The 17,949-nt window shown below is 34.7% G+C and overlaps 2 protein-coding genes and 1 long non-coding RNA gene across 4 annotated transcripts in view; 2 read left to right on the forward strand and 1 right to left on the reverse strand.

The window, feature by feature from the left end:
• Nucleotides 1-17,949, reverse strand: part of LOC133839642 (uncharacterized) — a 65,195-nt gene that overhangs the window by 8,838 nt on the left and 38,408 nt on the right. Inside the window, exon 3 of one of the 2 annotated variants that reach the window (XR_009894115.1) lies at nucleotides 4,114-4,617. The exons of the other annotated variant lie outside the window; for it this stretch is intronic. This is a non-coding gene — a long non-coding RNA (uncharacterized LOC133839642). The remainder of the gene's footprint in view (nucleotides 1-4,113; nucleotides 4,618-17,949) is intronic. 2 annotated transcript variants of the gene reach the window in all.
• Nucleotides 12,365-13,810, forward strand: LOC133849069 (C-type lectin domain family 4 member K-like). Its single transcript, XM_062284925.1, has 2 exons — nucleotides 12,365-12,481; nucleotides 13,006-13,810. The coding sequence occupies exons 1-2, from the start codon at nucleotides 12,425-12,427 to the stop codon at nucleotides 13,687-13,689; spliced, it is 741 nt and encodes a 246-aa protein (XP_062140909.1). The 5' UTR covers nucleotides 12,365-12,424; the 3' UTR covers nucleotides 13,690-13,810.
• On the forward strand, nucleotides 14,192-15,303 carry LOC133849074 (accessory gland protein Acp29AB-like). The gene is made up of 2 exons (XM_062284939.1): nucleotides 14,192-14,317; nucleotides 14,549-15,303. The coding sequence occupies exons 1-2, from the start codon at nucleotides 14,261-14,263 to the stop codon at nucleotides 15,230-15,232; spliced, it is 741 nt and encodes a 246-aa protein (XP_062140923.1). The 5' UTR covers nucleotides 14,192-14,260; the 3' UTR covers nucleotides 15,233-15,303.

The following is a 17,949-nucleotide window of genomic DNA, read 5'->3' on the forward strand; positions in this document are numbered from 1 at the left end:
GACAACACCCACAAAAATGTCCTGAGCTGAGCTCCGTTCCCTCTGTCCTGCTTGTCCATTATCCTTGTGGCGCATGTTTGTCTTTCATCATTCTTTCTCTCTCTCTTTTGCTGCCGTTGCTGCTGCTATTTGTTTTTGGTTCGTTCGCTCGTTCGTTGGTGTTTTTTTTTTTTGCTCTTGAATTTATGTTTTTTATGCTCTGCTTTTCATCTATGTATTTTTCCTCAGCATTTTTGCTGACCACGAACCAGCGAATGGAACCTACAAAACACTCCACACTCGCCACATTCATGTCCTTGTCTTTTATCCTTGCTCACTGCTCTGACTGCTCCCAGTCGCCGTGTCCTTTTTGCTCGACCAATGTCCTGTCTTCTACACTAGAGCTCTGTCTCTGCATCGTGTGGCGTACATTTTTCTTATTTGCAATAAATTTGGTTATGAATGTTCGTACTGGCCTCCTCCTCATCGTTGTTGTTGTTGCGAATTGTACATAATTTTCACAATTTTGATGTTAACTTGAAAATTTACGATACGATATTTTGAAATGATGGTTCGCCTGCTCTTCCGACTGCCCAACTCACTTCAAATCCCTCACCAACTCCAATTCCATCTCCTTCTCCTTCTATTTACTTCTGCTCTTCTCTCGATTTCATCTATCGTTCACAACTTGCAACTTGCCCCCCCGGAATGGCATTAAAAATTCAGTTTTACGACTTTCAGTTTTGCTGCAAACCAAAAAAACAAATGAGACTGCACTGCACAACTTTTGGGGGCTTCTGGCATTTTGATTCGTTTTGATTCGTGTGTGGCGAGTGTAAATTTAAAGTGTGTGGGGAAGAAGTCGACTTTCGCAATTTGTCACCTGATTTATTTGGCCATAAACACGAGCATCTTCTAATTTCAGAATTTATCTCACAAATTTGCGAACATCTCGAGGTAAATGTGCGCAAATGAGACATAAAGTTGGGTATGAAGAGAAGCATTTTAATTGGTCTTAAGATTGTTTCATATTATTTGAGATTCCATTTCTATTATTCACTATTTTTTGCAAACAATTAAATTAGCTTATTAAGTGCTTCTAATTGAAAATTCCTTCAACTTGTAATTGCTAATCATTTTACAATTGACAACTACAATTTAGTATTTATGTATAGGGACTTATTTGGTATATCAATATACTAATACCAAAAGTAGACAAACTTGGTATATCTACATTTGGTATTATTACATTGATATACCAAATATGTTCTTATAGATACCAAATATGGCATAATTTAGTATTAATTCAGTATATTAATTCGGTATATTTTAGTAATAATACAGCATATTGTCATATTTTAGTATTTATTTGGTATTTTAATTTGGTATATTTTATATAATATGAATATTGTGGTATTTAGTCGGTATAATAGATCTATATTTTGGCCTTTCTTCGGTATATTAATTTGGTATATTAATACCAAATATAGCATACCGTGTATTTCAGTATTTATTCAGTATATTTTACGAATACTTCCGAACTTGGTTCCTGTTATTGAAAATGGGTAGAGGGAACCTCACAGTCGAAAGGTTCTATATATTTTAAGGACTTTCGTTCAATATCATTAAAGTTCGAAATAAGATAAATGTTTTTTTTTTCAATATTTTATTAATGTTTTTACTAATTACTTTCGAAATAACTGCGAAAGCTGCGACTGCCTTTATTGTGTGTACAAACATTTGGAAATGTTAGCATTAAAATAAATCTCATTGTTCGTTTTTTTCCCGGTATTAACATCCTGGTGCTCAATATAACAAAACATATTGATTAATTTCCAAAAAAGCATAAACATATTCATGTAAAGGTTAGCAAGTGTTGAATAAAATGAAATTCGACACTTGGATTAAATAAAATTCCCCTTTCGAAAGTAATTTGAATGGGGGAAACACACACTTTATTAAAACCAAAAATTTCGCAGTTTATGATTGCAGATGAAATGTCAAAAAATTGTCAAACAAAAGAATGACTCTGAATGCTGCTTTGTTTTCTTCTATTTTTGGTGGCATTGTCAAGCATCAGGAGGGGGAAGGCGACAATGTAAGTAGCCTTGGACAGGCTGCATGAAGTGTCTGGCATAATTATGTATCAAAATGCCACGCCCACTCACACGTCAGTGAAAAGCCTGCAGCTCGCCCCCGAATGAGAAGCAAACAAGAGTTGACAAACCCGAATTGCGATTTTAGCAAAAACAAAACAATAGACGAAATATATATTTTTTTCGTGCGAGATTTTTCAGCTGTGTCAAAAAATTGTCAGCACGATGTGTGTCCTCTGCTTCTTCTTCTTCTTCTTGTTCATCTGCTCTCCGGCAAAATGGCAATCTAAAATGTTAACCAGGCCCAGACACACTCACACACACACACATAAACACTCACATTCATTCACATGAGGCAACTGTCAAGAGGGAAAATGTGAGTTACATTTGCTGCGAACAATTTGACAGTTGATATTTTTGAAAATTGTTGAGCGAAAAATGCGCCGAAACTGAAACTGAAAGCTCAACACACACAAAAACAACGCACGAGATGGGAAATTGCGAATGAACATTTTGTGAATGTGAATGAGAATCGGAATCTGAATGCGAATACGAATGGCAAGTGGGCAATGGAAATGAGAATGGAAATGGGAATGGAAATGGCTGCTGAATTTTGAGCATTGACATCAAAAATATAAAATGGGCAGCAAACATTTTCGATTTATTTCTAATTAGAGACAACTTTTTGTTCAACTTTGTTGTTGTTGTTGTTCGGTTGTCATTTGCTTGTGTTTTGGCCGTTTTGTTTAATGAGTTTGAACATTTGCTCGCAGCTGAAATTATTTGACAGTTGTCATTTTGACAGTTTTGCGCAAAATTCTGCTAAAAACGGTTTGAGGTCTATGGGCTTGGTCATAAAGTGAAAGGACAGCAACGGCTAGAGAATACGCTATCTCTATACAAATTTCAAAGTGAATTGGAAAAACTATAAAAACGTCTATAATAAATATTTAACAGCATAATTAAAGCATCTTTGCTAGTCCCTGAAATACTCATTCACTTTAGTTTGCTATAAATCAATATTCTTAAAAACATTCTATTTTGAGCTTCAAAGAAAATATATAGCTATAAATAGCCAATTAAGTAATTTCGAATTTGTTAAAAAATAGTTTTTTGAAGGAAATAAAAATGAAATTAAATATACAAAAAAATATTTCTATACGTTAATCAGTAAATATTTTGGTAATCAGTTGTCATTAAAAATATTTATACTAAAGAATTTCAGGTTCTACTTTGACGCAGCCAACTTAACAAGGCTAAGCTAAGCTAACCGCAGCCAACTTAACAAGCCTATTCAAAGTTTTAAAATGAAATTGAATATATCAAAATTTGAAAAAATGTCTTTTTAAAAATCTATGAATTTTTGCTCAATAAATTCAGTTCCCAATTATGATATTTACACTAAAGTATTTCAGTTTCTATTCTGTAGCAGCCAACTTAACAAGGCTAAGTAAATAAAGTAAATAAACCGCAGCCAACTTAGCAAACATATTCAAACGTTTAAAAACCTTTTAAAAGGAGCAATTTTTTTAAAGGAAATAAAATGAAATTTAATTCATCAAAATTTGAGAAAATGTCAATGTAATAATCCGTGATAATAATCCGTTAATGATATTTACACTAAAGTATTTCAGTGTATATTCTGTTGCAGCCAACTTAACAAGGCAAACTAAGCCAACCGCGGCCAACTTAACAAGCCTATTAAAACGTTTCATTAGCTTTATCTCGTTTCTCATAGTTTGTTAGTCATTCATTGATTGTGCGCGTGTGTGTGTGTGTTTTGCTGCTCAGCATTTTGTGACAAAAGCGCCGAAAATGCCATTAAACATGTTGTACCCATTAAGAGAAATCATTTAGCCAAATTAATTAACTTGTTGTTCTTGGCGACAACAATTATCGAGAGTGAAAAGAACGCTTCCATCATCGTAAAATATTTGCCGATGATGCGTGAAAATTAATAAAAATTAAATACATATATCGTCGAGTGTATTCATATATTTGAATATCGTGAAAGGCAAAAATATATATGGATACTTACCAAATAAATGGAAAGCATTTCACTTCAGCTTCATTCTCGAGTTTTTTTTTTTTTTGTTTTTGGTTGGGGACCATTAAATCATAATAAAAAATGATAATTGCGATTTTCACCCGGCGAATCGTAAATAATCTCGAGTCGCCTCGTCGCAGGCAGACAAGTGTAAGTCGTGATTCAAATTGACGTGTCAACAATTAACATAACTCTCAGCTGAATGTTACTCGTCGTTCTCGCCAAAGTCCCACGCATTTGAATTTCCGCATTTTGGAACATCTCGAAAAAAAGAAATGCACTTTACCACCAGCAAATCGCTCTCTCCGCAGAAAAAGATCTCGTCAATATCTCTGTCCGCAGACTCGTAAATTGAATCAATGTGCAGTGCAGTGGCTTCGCGACCCGCGGTCGAACAGTTCGGAGACACTTCTGTCCCCTCTCTCCCTCTCTGCCCCCACTTCCTGCTTTTCTGTGTTGACACAACGGATTTGTTTCGTCGCGTGGGTGGTTTCACTGTGAATGAGAGATGAGAGATGATGATGATGGTATTCTGCATGGGTTGTGAAAGAACTTTTTTTGTTGGCTGCTGGCAAATGAAAATATTTGAGAAATAAATAAACTAATAAATCATTATGTTAAATTGGCACAATACGAGTATTTATTTAACGCCTGCCTTGAGGTTCTGTTTTAAATGAAAATAGAAATGGAAACATGTGTATATTTGCGGCCAAAATGCTTGGCATGTTCGCTGTCATTCAGCCTCAAGTTTACATCTGCTTAGCAGCCAGCCAGTCGGTTGGATAGTCGGATGGACAGATGCCATTAAGGCGCACACTCGCGGATCACTTTTGGGGATCTATTGCGAAAATAAAAACACTGATCCGCAGGATTACCGCCGCAAGCACTTTGTTTAAAAAATGTTTTGCCCTCCACTTAAAAATAGACGCCCATTTAATTTGAAAATAGCACATTTGGGGTACATTTTTTGTATAAATAAATTTCAAATATTTGAGATAGTCAACGGTTTAACTATTTGCTATAAATATGTGCTAAATCAATAAAGTATTAACATTTTGGATATACGAGTATGCTGGGAATTTAATGCTAATTATAATTTTTGAATGGCTGATTAGAGATTGCTCTGTGAGAAGCGTTTAATAATTCGTTGGGCTTTGCCTGAAATTTTGTATATGGATAGTAAAATTTATGAATCTGCATTATATTGTAGTAATACATTATATTTTTAATAATCGTTTTTTATTTATAAAATAAATATAGGATAAAATTATTCGAAAAGCGCGCAGTTAAAAATTAAAGTGAAGTTTTTTATCTTCATTCCATTTATTACATTTTTAAGTCTGTGCTTTTGTTAATAAAATAATTATCTAATTAAAACCAAAAATAGTAGTGCTGAAGCAAGAGTTTAAATAAAAATTTGTGGAATTGTGACGAGTTGTATTTGCTTTGGGTCACATTTCGGTATATTTTATACTCATGTATCGTAGCAAATGTATCATAACGTTTTTAATGTAATAGTATATTTTATATACCGCTAAAATACTAAATTATTAAAATAAATACTAATATACCAAATACAGCATTCGGTATATTTTTGTATTTTCCAGTATACAAATATATGATTACATATATTATTATAAGAACAAATACAGCATACTGAAAAATACTATAATATACCATATTATAGTATTTTTCAGTATATAAAATATACTATCACATATATTATTATATTACCAAACAAAGTAACTTGGGTATTTTGGTATTTTTCAGTATATGAATTGAGTATACTTAAAAAAAAAATTTTACTTTTATTGAAAATGGTTAGCGAGTGTCTTAGCTGTTTTATTTGTTTTTAATATTATGAAAAATGTATTAAATTTCCCAATAAAATAAAAAACTGATTAGGTATATTCTATTCAGCTACTAATTAATAATTAAATTTCAAAGACAATTCTTTGCTCAATAAAATACAAAAACGCCTCAATTATCACACTTTTTTCTTTCAGCACTTCTCAAAGGCAATTTAATCCGCATGAGTTTCTTCGGCTTATCCATATGTGAACTTTACTACATGTTTCTTTAGCCATTTGTGTGCTCCCCCCTTGGCATTATTATTTGCTAACTGACTGCCTGTATTGTTATGTATTCTTTATGATACCATTAGAATGGTCAATCTGCGTGTAGTACTTTGAGTTTACAGTCGTTGCGTGTGTGAGCATGTAAATTCCAAGCCACCGAGATGATGTAAGAAGCCAGTCTCTTGTCGTAAAAGTGTCTGCACATTTGCTCTGGGTTCGTGTAATTGGCTCTGATTTGTGCAAATCGCTGCTGACGCGTTGCCCATTGAGAAGACAAAAGTGAACAGACGCCGTCGCGGCGCAGCGAAAAGAACAAAAAACCGAAAAAAGTGGCAAAAAAAAAAGCAGAACAGAAAAGGAAAATAAAGCAAATAAAATATGGTTATTTTATGTGCAGAAAAAAACAGAAAGGCGCAAGTGAAAATGCCAAATTTAATGATATACTTCAATAAAAACTGTTGGCCCTGCCACCGCTTAGACGGCGGCAATATGATGATGCAGCATTGTATGTGTGTGTGTGTGTGTTGCACGTCCGCATTCTTGCATCGAACATTAATTTACAAAATATTAACAACATGAGCAAGCAGCGTCAGAAGGCGGGGAGAAACTGCGCCAACTTTTTATTAATTGCAACGAAGCGACAAATTTTTTGTGCAACAAAAATTTTGCATTCACAGCAAATAAAGTTGCAGGCGGAGCCATCAGCATGATCATTATCATCATCATCGTCATCGTGGTGAATGTTTTTTTGCACATGCAAATTGCCTTCGTTGTTTGCCACACTCAATGACAAGTGGATGTCAACTTGAGAGAGCGTTGCAACTGCAGCAGCGACAGCCACAGAAGCGGCAACAAACTGAGGCAGCTCCATCGATGTCGCCACATCGAGTTGACAGTTTTTGGCTGGCGCAAAAGGCGGCCAATAAATAACAAGTGAAAAACAAATGGAAAATATTAAAAACTGACGGATGGCTGCGTTTATCGTGTCCCTCCCCTCTCTCCCTCTCTCTCTTGCACTCTCCCTCCCGCTCACAATACATCTTCACGCTCTTTTTGGAGGGGAACAAAGCGCCCCAGAGCAGCCAAGACAAATGAGTGCAAGCTGACGCCCTGCAGCGGCGTCGCATTCACCAAGTTCAATGTTTGCCACAGATCACAGTGGGGCAAGATATGTAGAAAAGTGAAGCGAAAAATAATCATACAACAATTTTATGGCAATTCAATTATACAATAAGTTTATAAAGCAAAATTATCAATTCAATATATACAATTTTCTATTCCATTCCAAATTTTCTTTTTTGTTAATCGTAGAAATGCTGTCTTGCATTTTGAATCATTTTTGAATTATAATTCACATGTTTTGTTGAGTTTTTAAAGCAAAATTATGAATTCATTATACTATTTTCTATTCCATTCAAATTTAAAGCAAAATTATCAATCTATTATATTAAATTGTCTATTCCATTCAAAACTTTCTATATTGTAGATCTTATAAAATAAAGTTTGAAAAAATTTTTAGAAGAGCTATCTGGCAAATTTAATCATTTCTGAATTATAAGTTATCATATTTTGTAAAACAATGTTATTTAATATTTTATACATAGATAAAAATATCTATTACCGTTTAGAAAATGCGCTTATAATTCTCAGTCAGTCAGTCAGTCAGGGCAAACCATTTTATATAATTATATTTGAATATTTGAAGACATATTTTATATAATAATTTATGTAATTGTAGATTATTAAAAGAGTTGATATACTTTTGATTTTTAAAACAAAACAATGCAATTATTATAAAATTTAGTACTCAAAAATATTTCCAAAAAAATCACCACAATATAACAAACTTCATACCACTGTGCCTGCAACATTTGCTTCACTTCTTGTAGCCTTGCTATTTGCTATGCAATGCAAAATGCGCACAAATGTCTCTATTAGTGCAATTTAGAGCAGGACACAAAGGAAACGAGGGAAAGCTAGAGAATATATGTACGTATATAAAATCAAAGAGATAAAAAAACAAACGCATAAAATAAGTAACGCTTTGAATTCGATTTCAATTCCAATGTGAAATTTGTATTTGAATTTTTCGAGTTGATCTCGATGTTTGATTGCCGCATAATTTAATGCTGATGAGCCGCGTTGATGGGTCGTGAAAGGCATTTTACATAATAAAACGAATATAAACACATCTGCCCCCAAAAAGCTGAGCACTCCGGGGAGACAATACATACACACACACACATGCTCAGAGTGAAAGAAATTTGAATAAATATATAAATTGCTGTAAATCACAATCAAGCCAATCGAAGAGAGAAAGATACACATACGAGATACACCCACTATTTATAATTTCTTGTATCTTTCGGCTGCCATTCAGTCGCGACGTTTTGTCGCCCAGCGACAATTTCATCATTGAATCAGCTCTTTTGGTCTAAAACCCAAGGCATATTTATGACTAACGTCTGTCATATATTTGTTTTATATAGCACGCAACACTCTATCAAATTGACCGAAGAGAAACATTTCTTTATGCGACAATCTTCATAGTTTCTGGAATAAAAAACACGAAAAATATCCATTCTAGCCATCGATTGAAAAGTGCTGAAGACAATTAGTTAAATCAACGGCAAATGCAGCACAAAGATACAAATGTATCTCGTCAGCAAATGGGAGAAGAGGAAGGGGAGAAAGAGATGGAGGCGCGTCATTGTTGCTACTGGCAATAAATAATCGCCAAAAATAAATGCGACGACACCATTTGTGTTAATATTAAAACAACTCATAAATTGTTATAAAAAAGCAGCGCAAAGAATTCATCAAAAAAATATATGCCGAGCATTTTCTAAAACAAATTTGAACACTTTGCGCTATTTTTGTGCAGATGATTGAGCTAATGGTAGATAATAAATTATAGATGAAAATTGTTGGATTAATATTATGTAAGAAACACAAAAATGTATAGAATTAAAAATCAAATAATGAGTAATTTTTGTAAAACTGAACAATTTATAAATTCTGTTAAAAACAAGTAAAACAGTATGGTATTATGGTTAAATCATACCTAAAGATATACCACAAAAATAAAATATACCAATGAATGTGTTTGGTATATTTATTTACCAGATTTCAGCCTAAACGACTAAGACTCTTTTGTTCTCTATAATTTACTAAAGGCCATGTTTTGTATATGAATGAAGTACTAAATTCGAAATATACTAAAGAGATTAAAATATACCAGATTGAAAGCAGCTAAGACCCAATTGCAGTATATAAAAAAGAAATATTACAATTTTCAATACTTTGAAACAATTTTAAAGGTATTGAACGCTAGGAATATATTAATCATTGGTAATTCATTATAACAATATGATCTCAATTTGTAATTCTATTTATATTCATGCTATTTCTATTTGATTATTTATGGATTATTTATTTGATCTTCCATATTTCTTCAAGTGAAATTCTAACCGCCCTCATATTGAAGTCTTCTATTCCGATCGTCTTTCCCCCAAGTGATAAAACAAAACGATCCTCGGCCTGTGTGCCACCATTTGACCCTCAACAAAAAAGGGGCAGAGAAGCACAATCAAATATCGTTGGAGATCGTATTCGCTTTTGGATGTGGCTTTGGCTTTGGCTTTTGGGTGATACTCGTATTTATTTAAAGTTTTTATTGAGTGCAAAAGTCTGAAATGTGGTGCAAATCTATGCATAGAAAAATAAACGACAGCGTTTTGCAATAATTTAGTTTATTGTGGCGTGTGGCGAGGCTAGTTGCAAGTTGCAAACTTGTGTCGAGTGTGGGTATTTGAACATGCTGCATGAGATTTGAAATTCAAGCAGCAATTGCTGCTGTTGCTGCTGGCCAAGTAAACTAAGGCTGACCAATGGCTGCAAGAGTCATAAACAAAACGTTGAGGCCAAAAACAGGCAAACGCCAACGACAAGCAACAGACGACAGACGAGGCCAACAGCAACAACAACAACAACAACAACTGTGCTGTGGTGTGCTGTGCAACAAAAAGTGGCAGACGCAACAAGGCAGCAAACATTCTCAACATGAGCAGCTGATATTTCACATAAACGACATAAACACTACGTCGAGCTGCGAGGATTGGCATCGCGGCATCGGCAATGGGGATCGCTCCACTGCGAAGGTGTAGCTGCAACAACAGCAAGAGCAACAACAACGGCATCGTCATCGCCAATTGCAACTGCAACGGCAGCAACTGTTGCTGGTAGCTGCTGCTGCTGCTGCTGCTTTGGTTGCTGCTGCTGACGACGCGGATGGACAACAAAGCAACTGCAAAAGTGCACGGCTGAAGGCCTGAGGTACAAGAGACTGAATCTTGCGGCCTGACGACGCCATCGCCATTGCCACAGCAAATTCAACTCCAACTTCAACTCCAACTGCAACTGCAACTGCCACAGCTCGAGGAGCAAATATATCAAATACGATCGATCGCCAATGTCGGGAGCTCTTGTTGTGTTTTCATTTTTGCAGCGCGACGAAACACAAAATTTTCTACATTACGCAACGACTACAAAATACTCTTTAAAATTGCGTTACGAAGTTCTGTCTGCAATCAGCATTAAATATAATTCTTTTTGTCGTAAAATTTTATTGCAAATTAAAATATACATTCAAAAAGAATCTCTTGTTCTCTCTGCAATCATCTTTAAAAATAATTGTTTATAGAGAACATTTATTTCAATATTTCGGTAGAAATTTGGAACATTATTTTGCAAATCACAAACTATAATTAAAATTAAAATAGTGTAAGAAAATAAAAGTATTTTTAAACGAATTAGAATTGCTAAAGTTTTAGGTTGCCATGAACTATGTAAAAATATTAAAAATACCGAAGAATATATTTAACTATTTAAAATACTAAAAGTAATTTTTAACAGTCAATTTGATTTTAAATATTTTCATTGGTAAAAGAAATAATTTATTTAAACTGTTCAAAATACTAAAAGTAATTTCAAAAGTGCTGTAAGAAATATTATGTTTACTTATTTTAAATTGTGTACTATATATTTTGGATTTAGATATTCCGTAACTTAAAATATGTACAAATATAATCTAATATTAAATTGTGTATAACTTCAAATCTTGTTTGTATATTTATGTATTTTAAATTTTTAAATATTTAAACACACTTTTATAAAAAGAAGAATCTATCTTTATATTTAAGAATGAATATCAAAGTAGTTTCAGATCTCTTACTGGTATCTTCCCCCTTTTGAAATCGATAAATCTTGGGGATTTCAACATGCTATAAGTCGTAAAACTAGAGGCGTTACGTAGTGCCCATGTAAGTCATAGCAGCCACCTGAGGCAATTGGGGAATGTAAATCCAATTTGATCTGTGCCGAATGCTTTTGTTCGATGTGGCAGCGGCTGCTGCAAAACTGGCAACTTTTTGCGAGCGAGAGATCAGAGATCTGTTTGCTGTATTCTGTTTGCTGTTTGGATGCTCCGTCTGTTGCAAGTTTCAGTTGGCTTCACTTTGGCTACCTTATAGGAGTACGCCTGCAATCGGATTGGCATTGGCAGCGGACCCTCAAAACTTTGAACTGTTGCGCAGACGACTGCGGACTTGTGCCGGCTTTCAGTTTGTTGTGGTCATCAAAGGACGGACATGGACACAGACATTGCCAACGACAGCAACAGCGACGCAGACGCAGACGTCGACAGCCAGACAGACAGACACAAAATGTATATAAGCATTCGTTGTTGGTGCAACAACGACAACTGCAAGCAACGGTTGCATGCAACCGTCGATCGAGCGACTTTTAGCATGGCGACACTTTTTTTGCGCCTCCTCGCATTGTGTGCACAGCGTTTTTGGGCAAATGCTAAGATTTGCCATCACGATAGCCACGTTCAAGATATGCCACCAACCTCATTGTACCCCCGCAGTAGGAATTACTCTTGTCTTCTCCCTTTACAGGAATTTGCATACGCCACTCTTCGTTTCCGATTTATAAACTTTAATATAACACTCAGACCCGAAAGCGAAGCATCTAACGTAGTAAATGCGAATCAAATTCATTTGTTCTGGCAAAGCAACTGAAGCGTCAACTCAATCCGTATGAAATGCATTTGCTCTGATAAACTATATTAACAAATTAGCGTATTTAAAGTCGCTAATTCAAATGAAATGCTTTAGTCGTATTTCAGTTTAAGCGAATTACGGTTTATCGAGATAAGTACAATGAATTTATTAGTTGGACTTCTTGTTGTTCTGTTTGTTGTATCTGGCAATGCACAAGTAAGTTATATATTTAATCATTTTGTGATTTATATTTATATTTTTACATATGTTTAATCTTTACATACGCTACTCAAAGCTTAGAAGGATATTATAAATGAGTCATAGAATAGCGAAAAGTATGAAGAATTCTAAAGCTTAACTCTTCGATTTTGGTACACACCAAAAATCCATAGTCTTAACGAGTTAGTATATATTAATACCAAATATGCATTGTGTTGGCGTATCTTAAATATATTTTCAGTATTTTGCTTAGCTCTGAAGAGTTTTGCTATTTCTTTTTGCTATGTAGCTTTATACCTTTAAAAAGCCAACACGATCTAGCTATGTCTGTAGAAAATTTAAAACCTATTGATATAATAATTTTATACAGCAAAAACCTACTGCAGCTGTCGACTATTAAAAGCTTTGCTTGTCTGCTATATTTTACACTCTATAGTATATTTTAAATGCACTAATATGCCATTATATCACCTATATCTTTTGCCTTTGCGATTATGATGAGTTTTGATTTTCATTTACAGAATTGGGTACAACCAAACCCACAACCAGTCACATGTGAAAGTTATTGTTTTCTTAGTATAATGCCGCTGCTAGAACATTGCAAAAAATTGCAGGATGAAATAAAAATTTTGAAGCACGAAGCGGAGAACAAATGCGATTCTACGATTGAGAATATGTTTAATTCACAAGATGAAAAAACCAAGTTGCATTATATAAACATACGACTTATAGCAACCGGAATGGAGCAGAACTTGAGTTCGCTAAATGAAAAGGTAGAAGAATACCTTCCAGAGCGAATTAATGAAGTAATTGGGTTTCATACGAAAATTGGTTCGAAATATTATCATTTTGAAACACTTGAAAAAGTCAACTGGTTTGAGGCAGTTAACAAATGTTTGGAAAGGGGTGGACATTTGACTAGTATCAAAAATGAGGATGAGTTCAATGGAATCAAGGAGAAATTGCAGGAGAATGAAAATTATTGGATTGATATTAACGACTTAGCTGATGAGGGACAATTCATTTCGATAGCAACAGGCCGAAAGCCCTCATACCTCAATTGGCATGCAAATGAGCCAAATAACCAAAATAATAATGAGCATTGCGGTGACTTGTGGTACAAGGAGAAGATTCACCTAATGAATGATTCCAAATGTGACGAGAAAAAGTTATTTATTTGTGAACCTAAACACCAAGTGAAATAGGTGAAGTAAATACACACAAAATAATTCAATTGAGGAATATCATCTTCTGTAAATAATTGTAGCTAAAATACAATAATATTCGAAATAAATAAAATACTTTTTCATTGTGCAGATTATAAAATCGTATTCAAAAAATAGATGTGCAAACTATTTAAATATTATTTTGACATGTTCAAATTCAAAGCAAATAATAAAAATAAAGTTTAACAAAATGAAATGGATTGACATTAACGATTTAGAAAAAGAGGGACAAATCACTTTGATTACTACGGGTAGCATGGTGACATTTATTTTGCCCCTTCTTCTCCTTCTCTCTCCGCACTTCCGATTAAAAAACTTTTATATAGGAATACAAGCTTATTCACTTTTTTGTTGCAAAAGCGAAGCATCTACTAAATGCGAATAAAATTCATTTGCTCTGGCCAACAACTGGCGTCTACTTAATCCGAATAAAATGCATTTGCTCTGGTAAACTTTACTAAAAATTAGCGTATTTATAATCGTTAATTTAAATGAAATGCTTTAGTCGTGTTTCAGTTTAAGCCAGTTACGGTTTATCGAGAATAGCACAATGAATATATTCTTTGGACTACTTGCGTGTCTCTTTGTTCTCTCTGGCAATGCACAAGTAAGTGATATGTTTAATCTTTACACCAAATACTCAGAGCCTATAAGGATATTATATACTATGGAATAGAAAACAAGACACAACAGTTTCAAAGCTTAATTCCTCTATTTTGCAATTCTGTATATATTTATACCACGAATAATATTTGTGTTCTTTAGTGATTAAGTCGCTTCCTCTTAGTTGATTTTTATTCTCTCACACATTATGTTGAATTTTGATTTTGATTTCCAGAAACCTGGAGTATCGAACCAACTTCAAGCGATATGCGGACAGTATTGCCTTAAGCCTATACAAGCTCTCGTAGAATATGCGAAAAACTTGCAGAGTGAAGTGAAACAATTAAAGCTAGAAGCTGATAAACCGTGCGCCTCCAAGACTGTGAAAAAGTTAGAAACACAGGAGGAGAATGCCGATTTGAATTTAACTAATATGCGACTTGTAGCTTCAACATTGCAGCAACAATTGTCAAGGCTAAGTGAAAAGATACAGGAGAGGCTTGCAAAGATAAACGATTACTTTGCTTTGCCTTATAAGAAAATTGGTTCGAAATATTATTATATTGAAGACACCGAAAAAGTCAATTGGTTTAAGGCAGTTAGCAAATGTTTGGCATTGGGTGGACATTTGGTTAGCATCAAAAATGAGGACGAGTTCAATGCAATCAAGGAGAAATTGCAGGCAAACAAAAATTATTGGATTGATATTAACGATTTGGCTAAAGAAGGAGAATTCATTTCGATAGCAACGGGTCAAAAGCCTTCATACGTCAATTGGCATCCAAATGAGCCAAACAACCAAAATAATAATGAGCATTGCGGTGAATTGTGGTACAAAAAGGAGGTTCATCTAATGAATGATTCCAAATGTGGCAGGAAAAAGTTATTTATTTGCGAACCTCATAACCAACTGAAATAGATATTGTGTATATACAATAAACATTTGATAACAGCTAAAATACAAAATTATTTGAAATAAAAAAAAACACTTTTGCTTTTTAATAAAAAAAATAAAAATGTATGAGCTACTGTAAAAAAATATAAATAAAATTGTTGTTTTAATTTTGGGAAATACATTGCTTATACTATTTATGTAAGATCTTATCTCAATCCAGCATCAAAGTGTATTGGATCCTAGTTTTCTTACAAGCTTACTTAAATCTTCTAATATCTCAAATTATGGCAGAGTCAACTGGTTTTAAGCAGTTAACAAATGCTTGGCAATGGGTGCACATTTGATTAGTATAAAAAATCAGGCTGAATTTGATGCAATCAAGAATGAATTATCTTCTCACACAGTCTATTGAATTGATATTAACGACTAAGCTGAAGAGAGAGAATTCACTTCGATTGCAACGGGCTCCAAAGCAAGCTATTTGAATTGGGATGAGAATGAACCAAACAATGGTGGTAATATCGAACATTGCGGCACAATAAATTTACGGATCGGTTTCAAAATGAATGTTGATAAATGTTCCAAATATTACGGGTTTATTTGCGAATATAGACAGCCACTCGTTTAGGTACATAAATAATTATGTAATAAGGTCTTAAAACCGTTTACTTATTTACCGAAGTATGTTATAACATCTTAAAATCTCTGACTAAAATTGTGAAGTACTGTAAATTGTAGATGAACACTTTCGAAGAGGAATAAAACAATTTTGTATGCAACGTTTACATTTCTTAGCGTCTTAACAAAGTGAAATATAATAAATAAATATAAAACTTATATAAAACCTAATCCCACTTACCAATCAGACATTTCATTATGTTTAAATCAAAGTCTAAAATTCCCTTAAACAGAGCATGCTTAGAAATTTACTGATTGATAGATTCGTAATAAAATTTTCCAGCATGTCGATGGAGAAAAGTATTGCAACAACTTCAGCTGTAATGGAGTCCAAGTTCCAGCCCATTGTGTTCACCAATCAACCCGATGTGGAGGCGGATGTCAAGTTATCGCCGGGCCGTAAGAATCTGAAGCAATGGCTGGGTTGCTTGGTGCGTGTGACGCTGAGGAACAAACTGAGGTTGATGGGGATTTTCAGTTGCACGGATCATGATCAGAATGTGATTATAACCAACTGTAATGCATATCTGGCCGATGCGACAGCGATGTTCTCCAATGGCAATGTGATGGTGCCGGGCAACGAAATCACAGCCTTCGAGGTGCAACGTGGCAGAGAAGCAAACTAGACGGGGATTAAATGCAGATTGACCCCACACCATGCCATGTTTCATCTGTAAAGTCATGATTCGTGTGTGCCTGCATAAGACAGATTTATCTGGAGAAGTTGGCCATTGTATTGTTTCATCATCATCATCATCGTTGTTGTCGAACCCTTTTCGGTTTTTGTCATCCCATAATATAGAATCGTTCTCGTTCCAAGTGTGGAGGTGCCTTTATTTATGTTTATGGCTTATGAGACACGACGACACTGCATTGCATTAGCAGCAGCAACTGCTCCAGATGCCTTTGGGCCATTGGGATTGCAAATAATGGCGCACAATGTGATTTTGCGTTGACATCTTGGAATTTGGTAAGCGCGCGCGTTCATGTCTCATCAGCTTGTTAGGCAGTCGCAACAAAAAAAAAAGCAAGCCAAAGCCAAAGAGTAGAGACTGGAATTGAGTTCCGAGGCGCAGCGAGAGAGATGTCCATCGCAATTGTCTCTGCTGTTAACTGAGTTAGTAGCTGCAGCTCCTTCTCCTTCTTCTTCTTCTTCTGGTCTTCTCCAAATCGCGATCCTCTTCGACTTCTCTTGAGGCTCGTTTTTGGTTTTGTTCGTCGCACGCGTGCGCATTTAATGAAATTTATTGGAGCCTCTGCTCTGGAATTTGGGCTTGTGTTTTGTGTCTGTCTATCACTCGACATTTTGCTTTTGCTTTTGCTTGTGTGTTGTTGCTCCATTGTGTTGTGTGTGTCGATGCGATCGATTTTTAAATAAACGCGAGTCGAGTCAACTTTTTTGCTTCTTCCTTTTCGAGTGTCTTTTTTTTTTTTTGTTTGGTGTGCTGTGGCTTCTTTAAATATTTTATCAGCGTCGCAGTTTGGTGGAAGCATCTGATAAGCATCGCGCCACTTTTTGTTCTTGCTTTTCGCTTTGGAGAGTTTCCTTTGGGCTTCTCGGTTTCGCGTAATGAGTTTGTTTCACAGCCAGCCAGCGAAGGCTGCTGAAGTCTTGTCAGACTTGCCAACTGACAATGTGATTAGCCGCAGAAGCAACTCTTTAACTGTTAACTAACTTGAGCATCAGTAAAGTTTGCTCTGCACTTTCTGTCGCTTATTATCAGAGGTTATTGAGACGACTTTTAGCTAGAAATGCTTTCATTTAAAGTTGCCTATTGTGAAAGCACATCTATCAACTATCAACAGTAGTGTTTTAAAACCATTATTAAAATATATTATAATTACACCAAACATCGAGCATTAAGAATTCAATTATGATGTTCAAAATACAAAACATTTGAGCACAACAAATTCGAGATAATTTAAGCGAATTTTGGAAGAAATAATAACGAAAAGGTTGCTTTCTGAATTAATGTTATTTTAGCTAATTTAATATCTTTGTACATCGCAATATCGTTAGCTAAATTCTTTTTGTTGCATTCAAACTTCCCTTTAACTAGACT

This window comes from Drosophila sulfurigaster, chromosome 2L, assembly GCF_023558435.1.
Source record: "Drosophila sulfurigaster albostrigata strain 15112-1811.04 chromosome 2L, ASM2355843v2, whole genome shotgun sequence".
Classification (NCBI taxonomy): Eukaryota; Metazoa; Arthropoda; class Insecta; order Diptera; family Drosophilidae; genus Drosophila; species Drosophila sulfurigaster.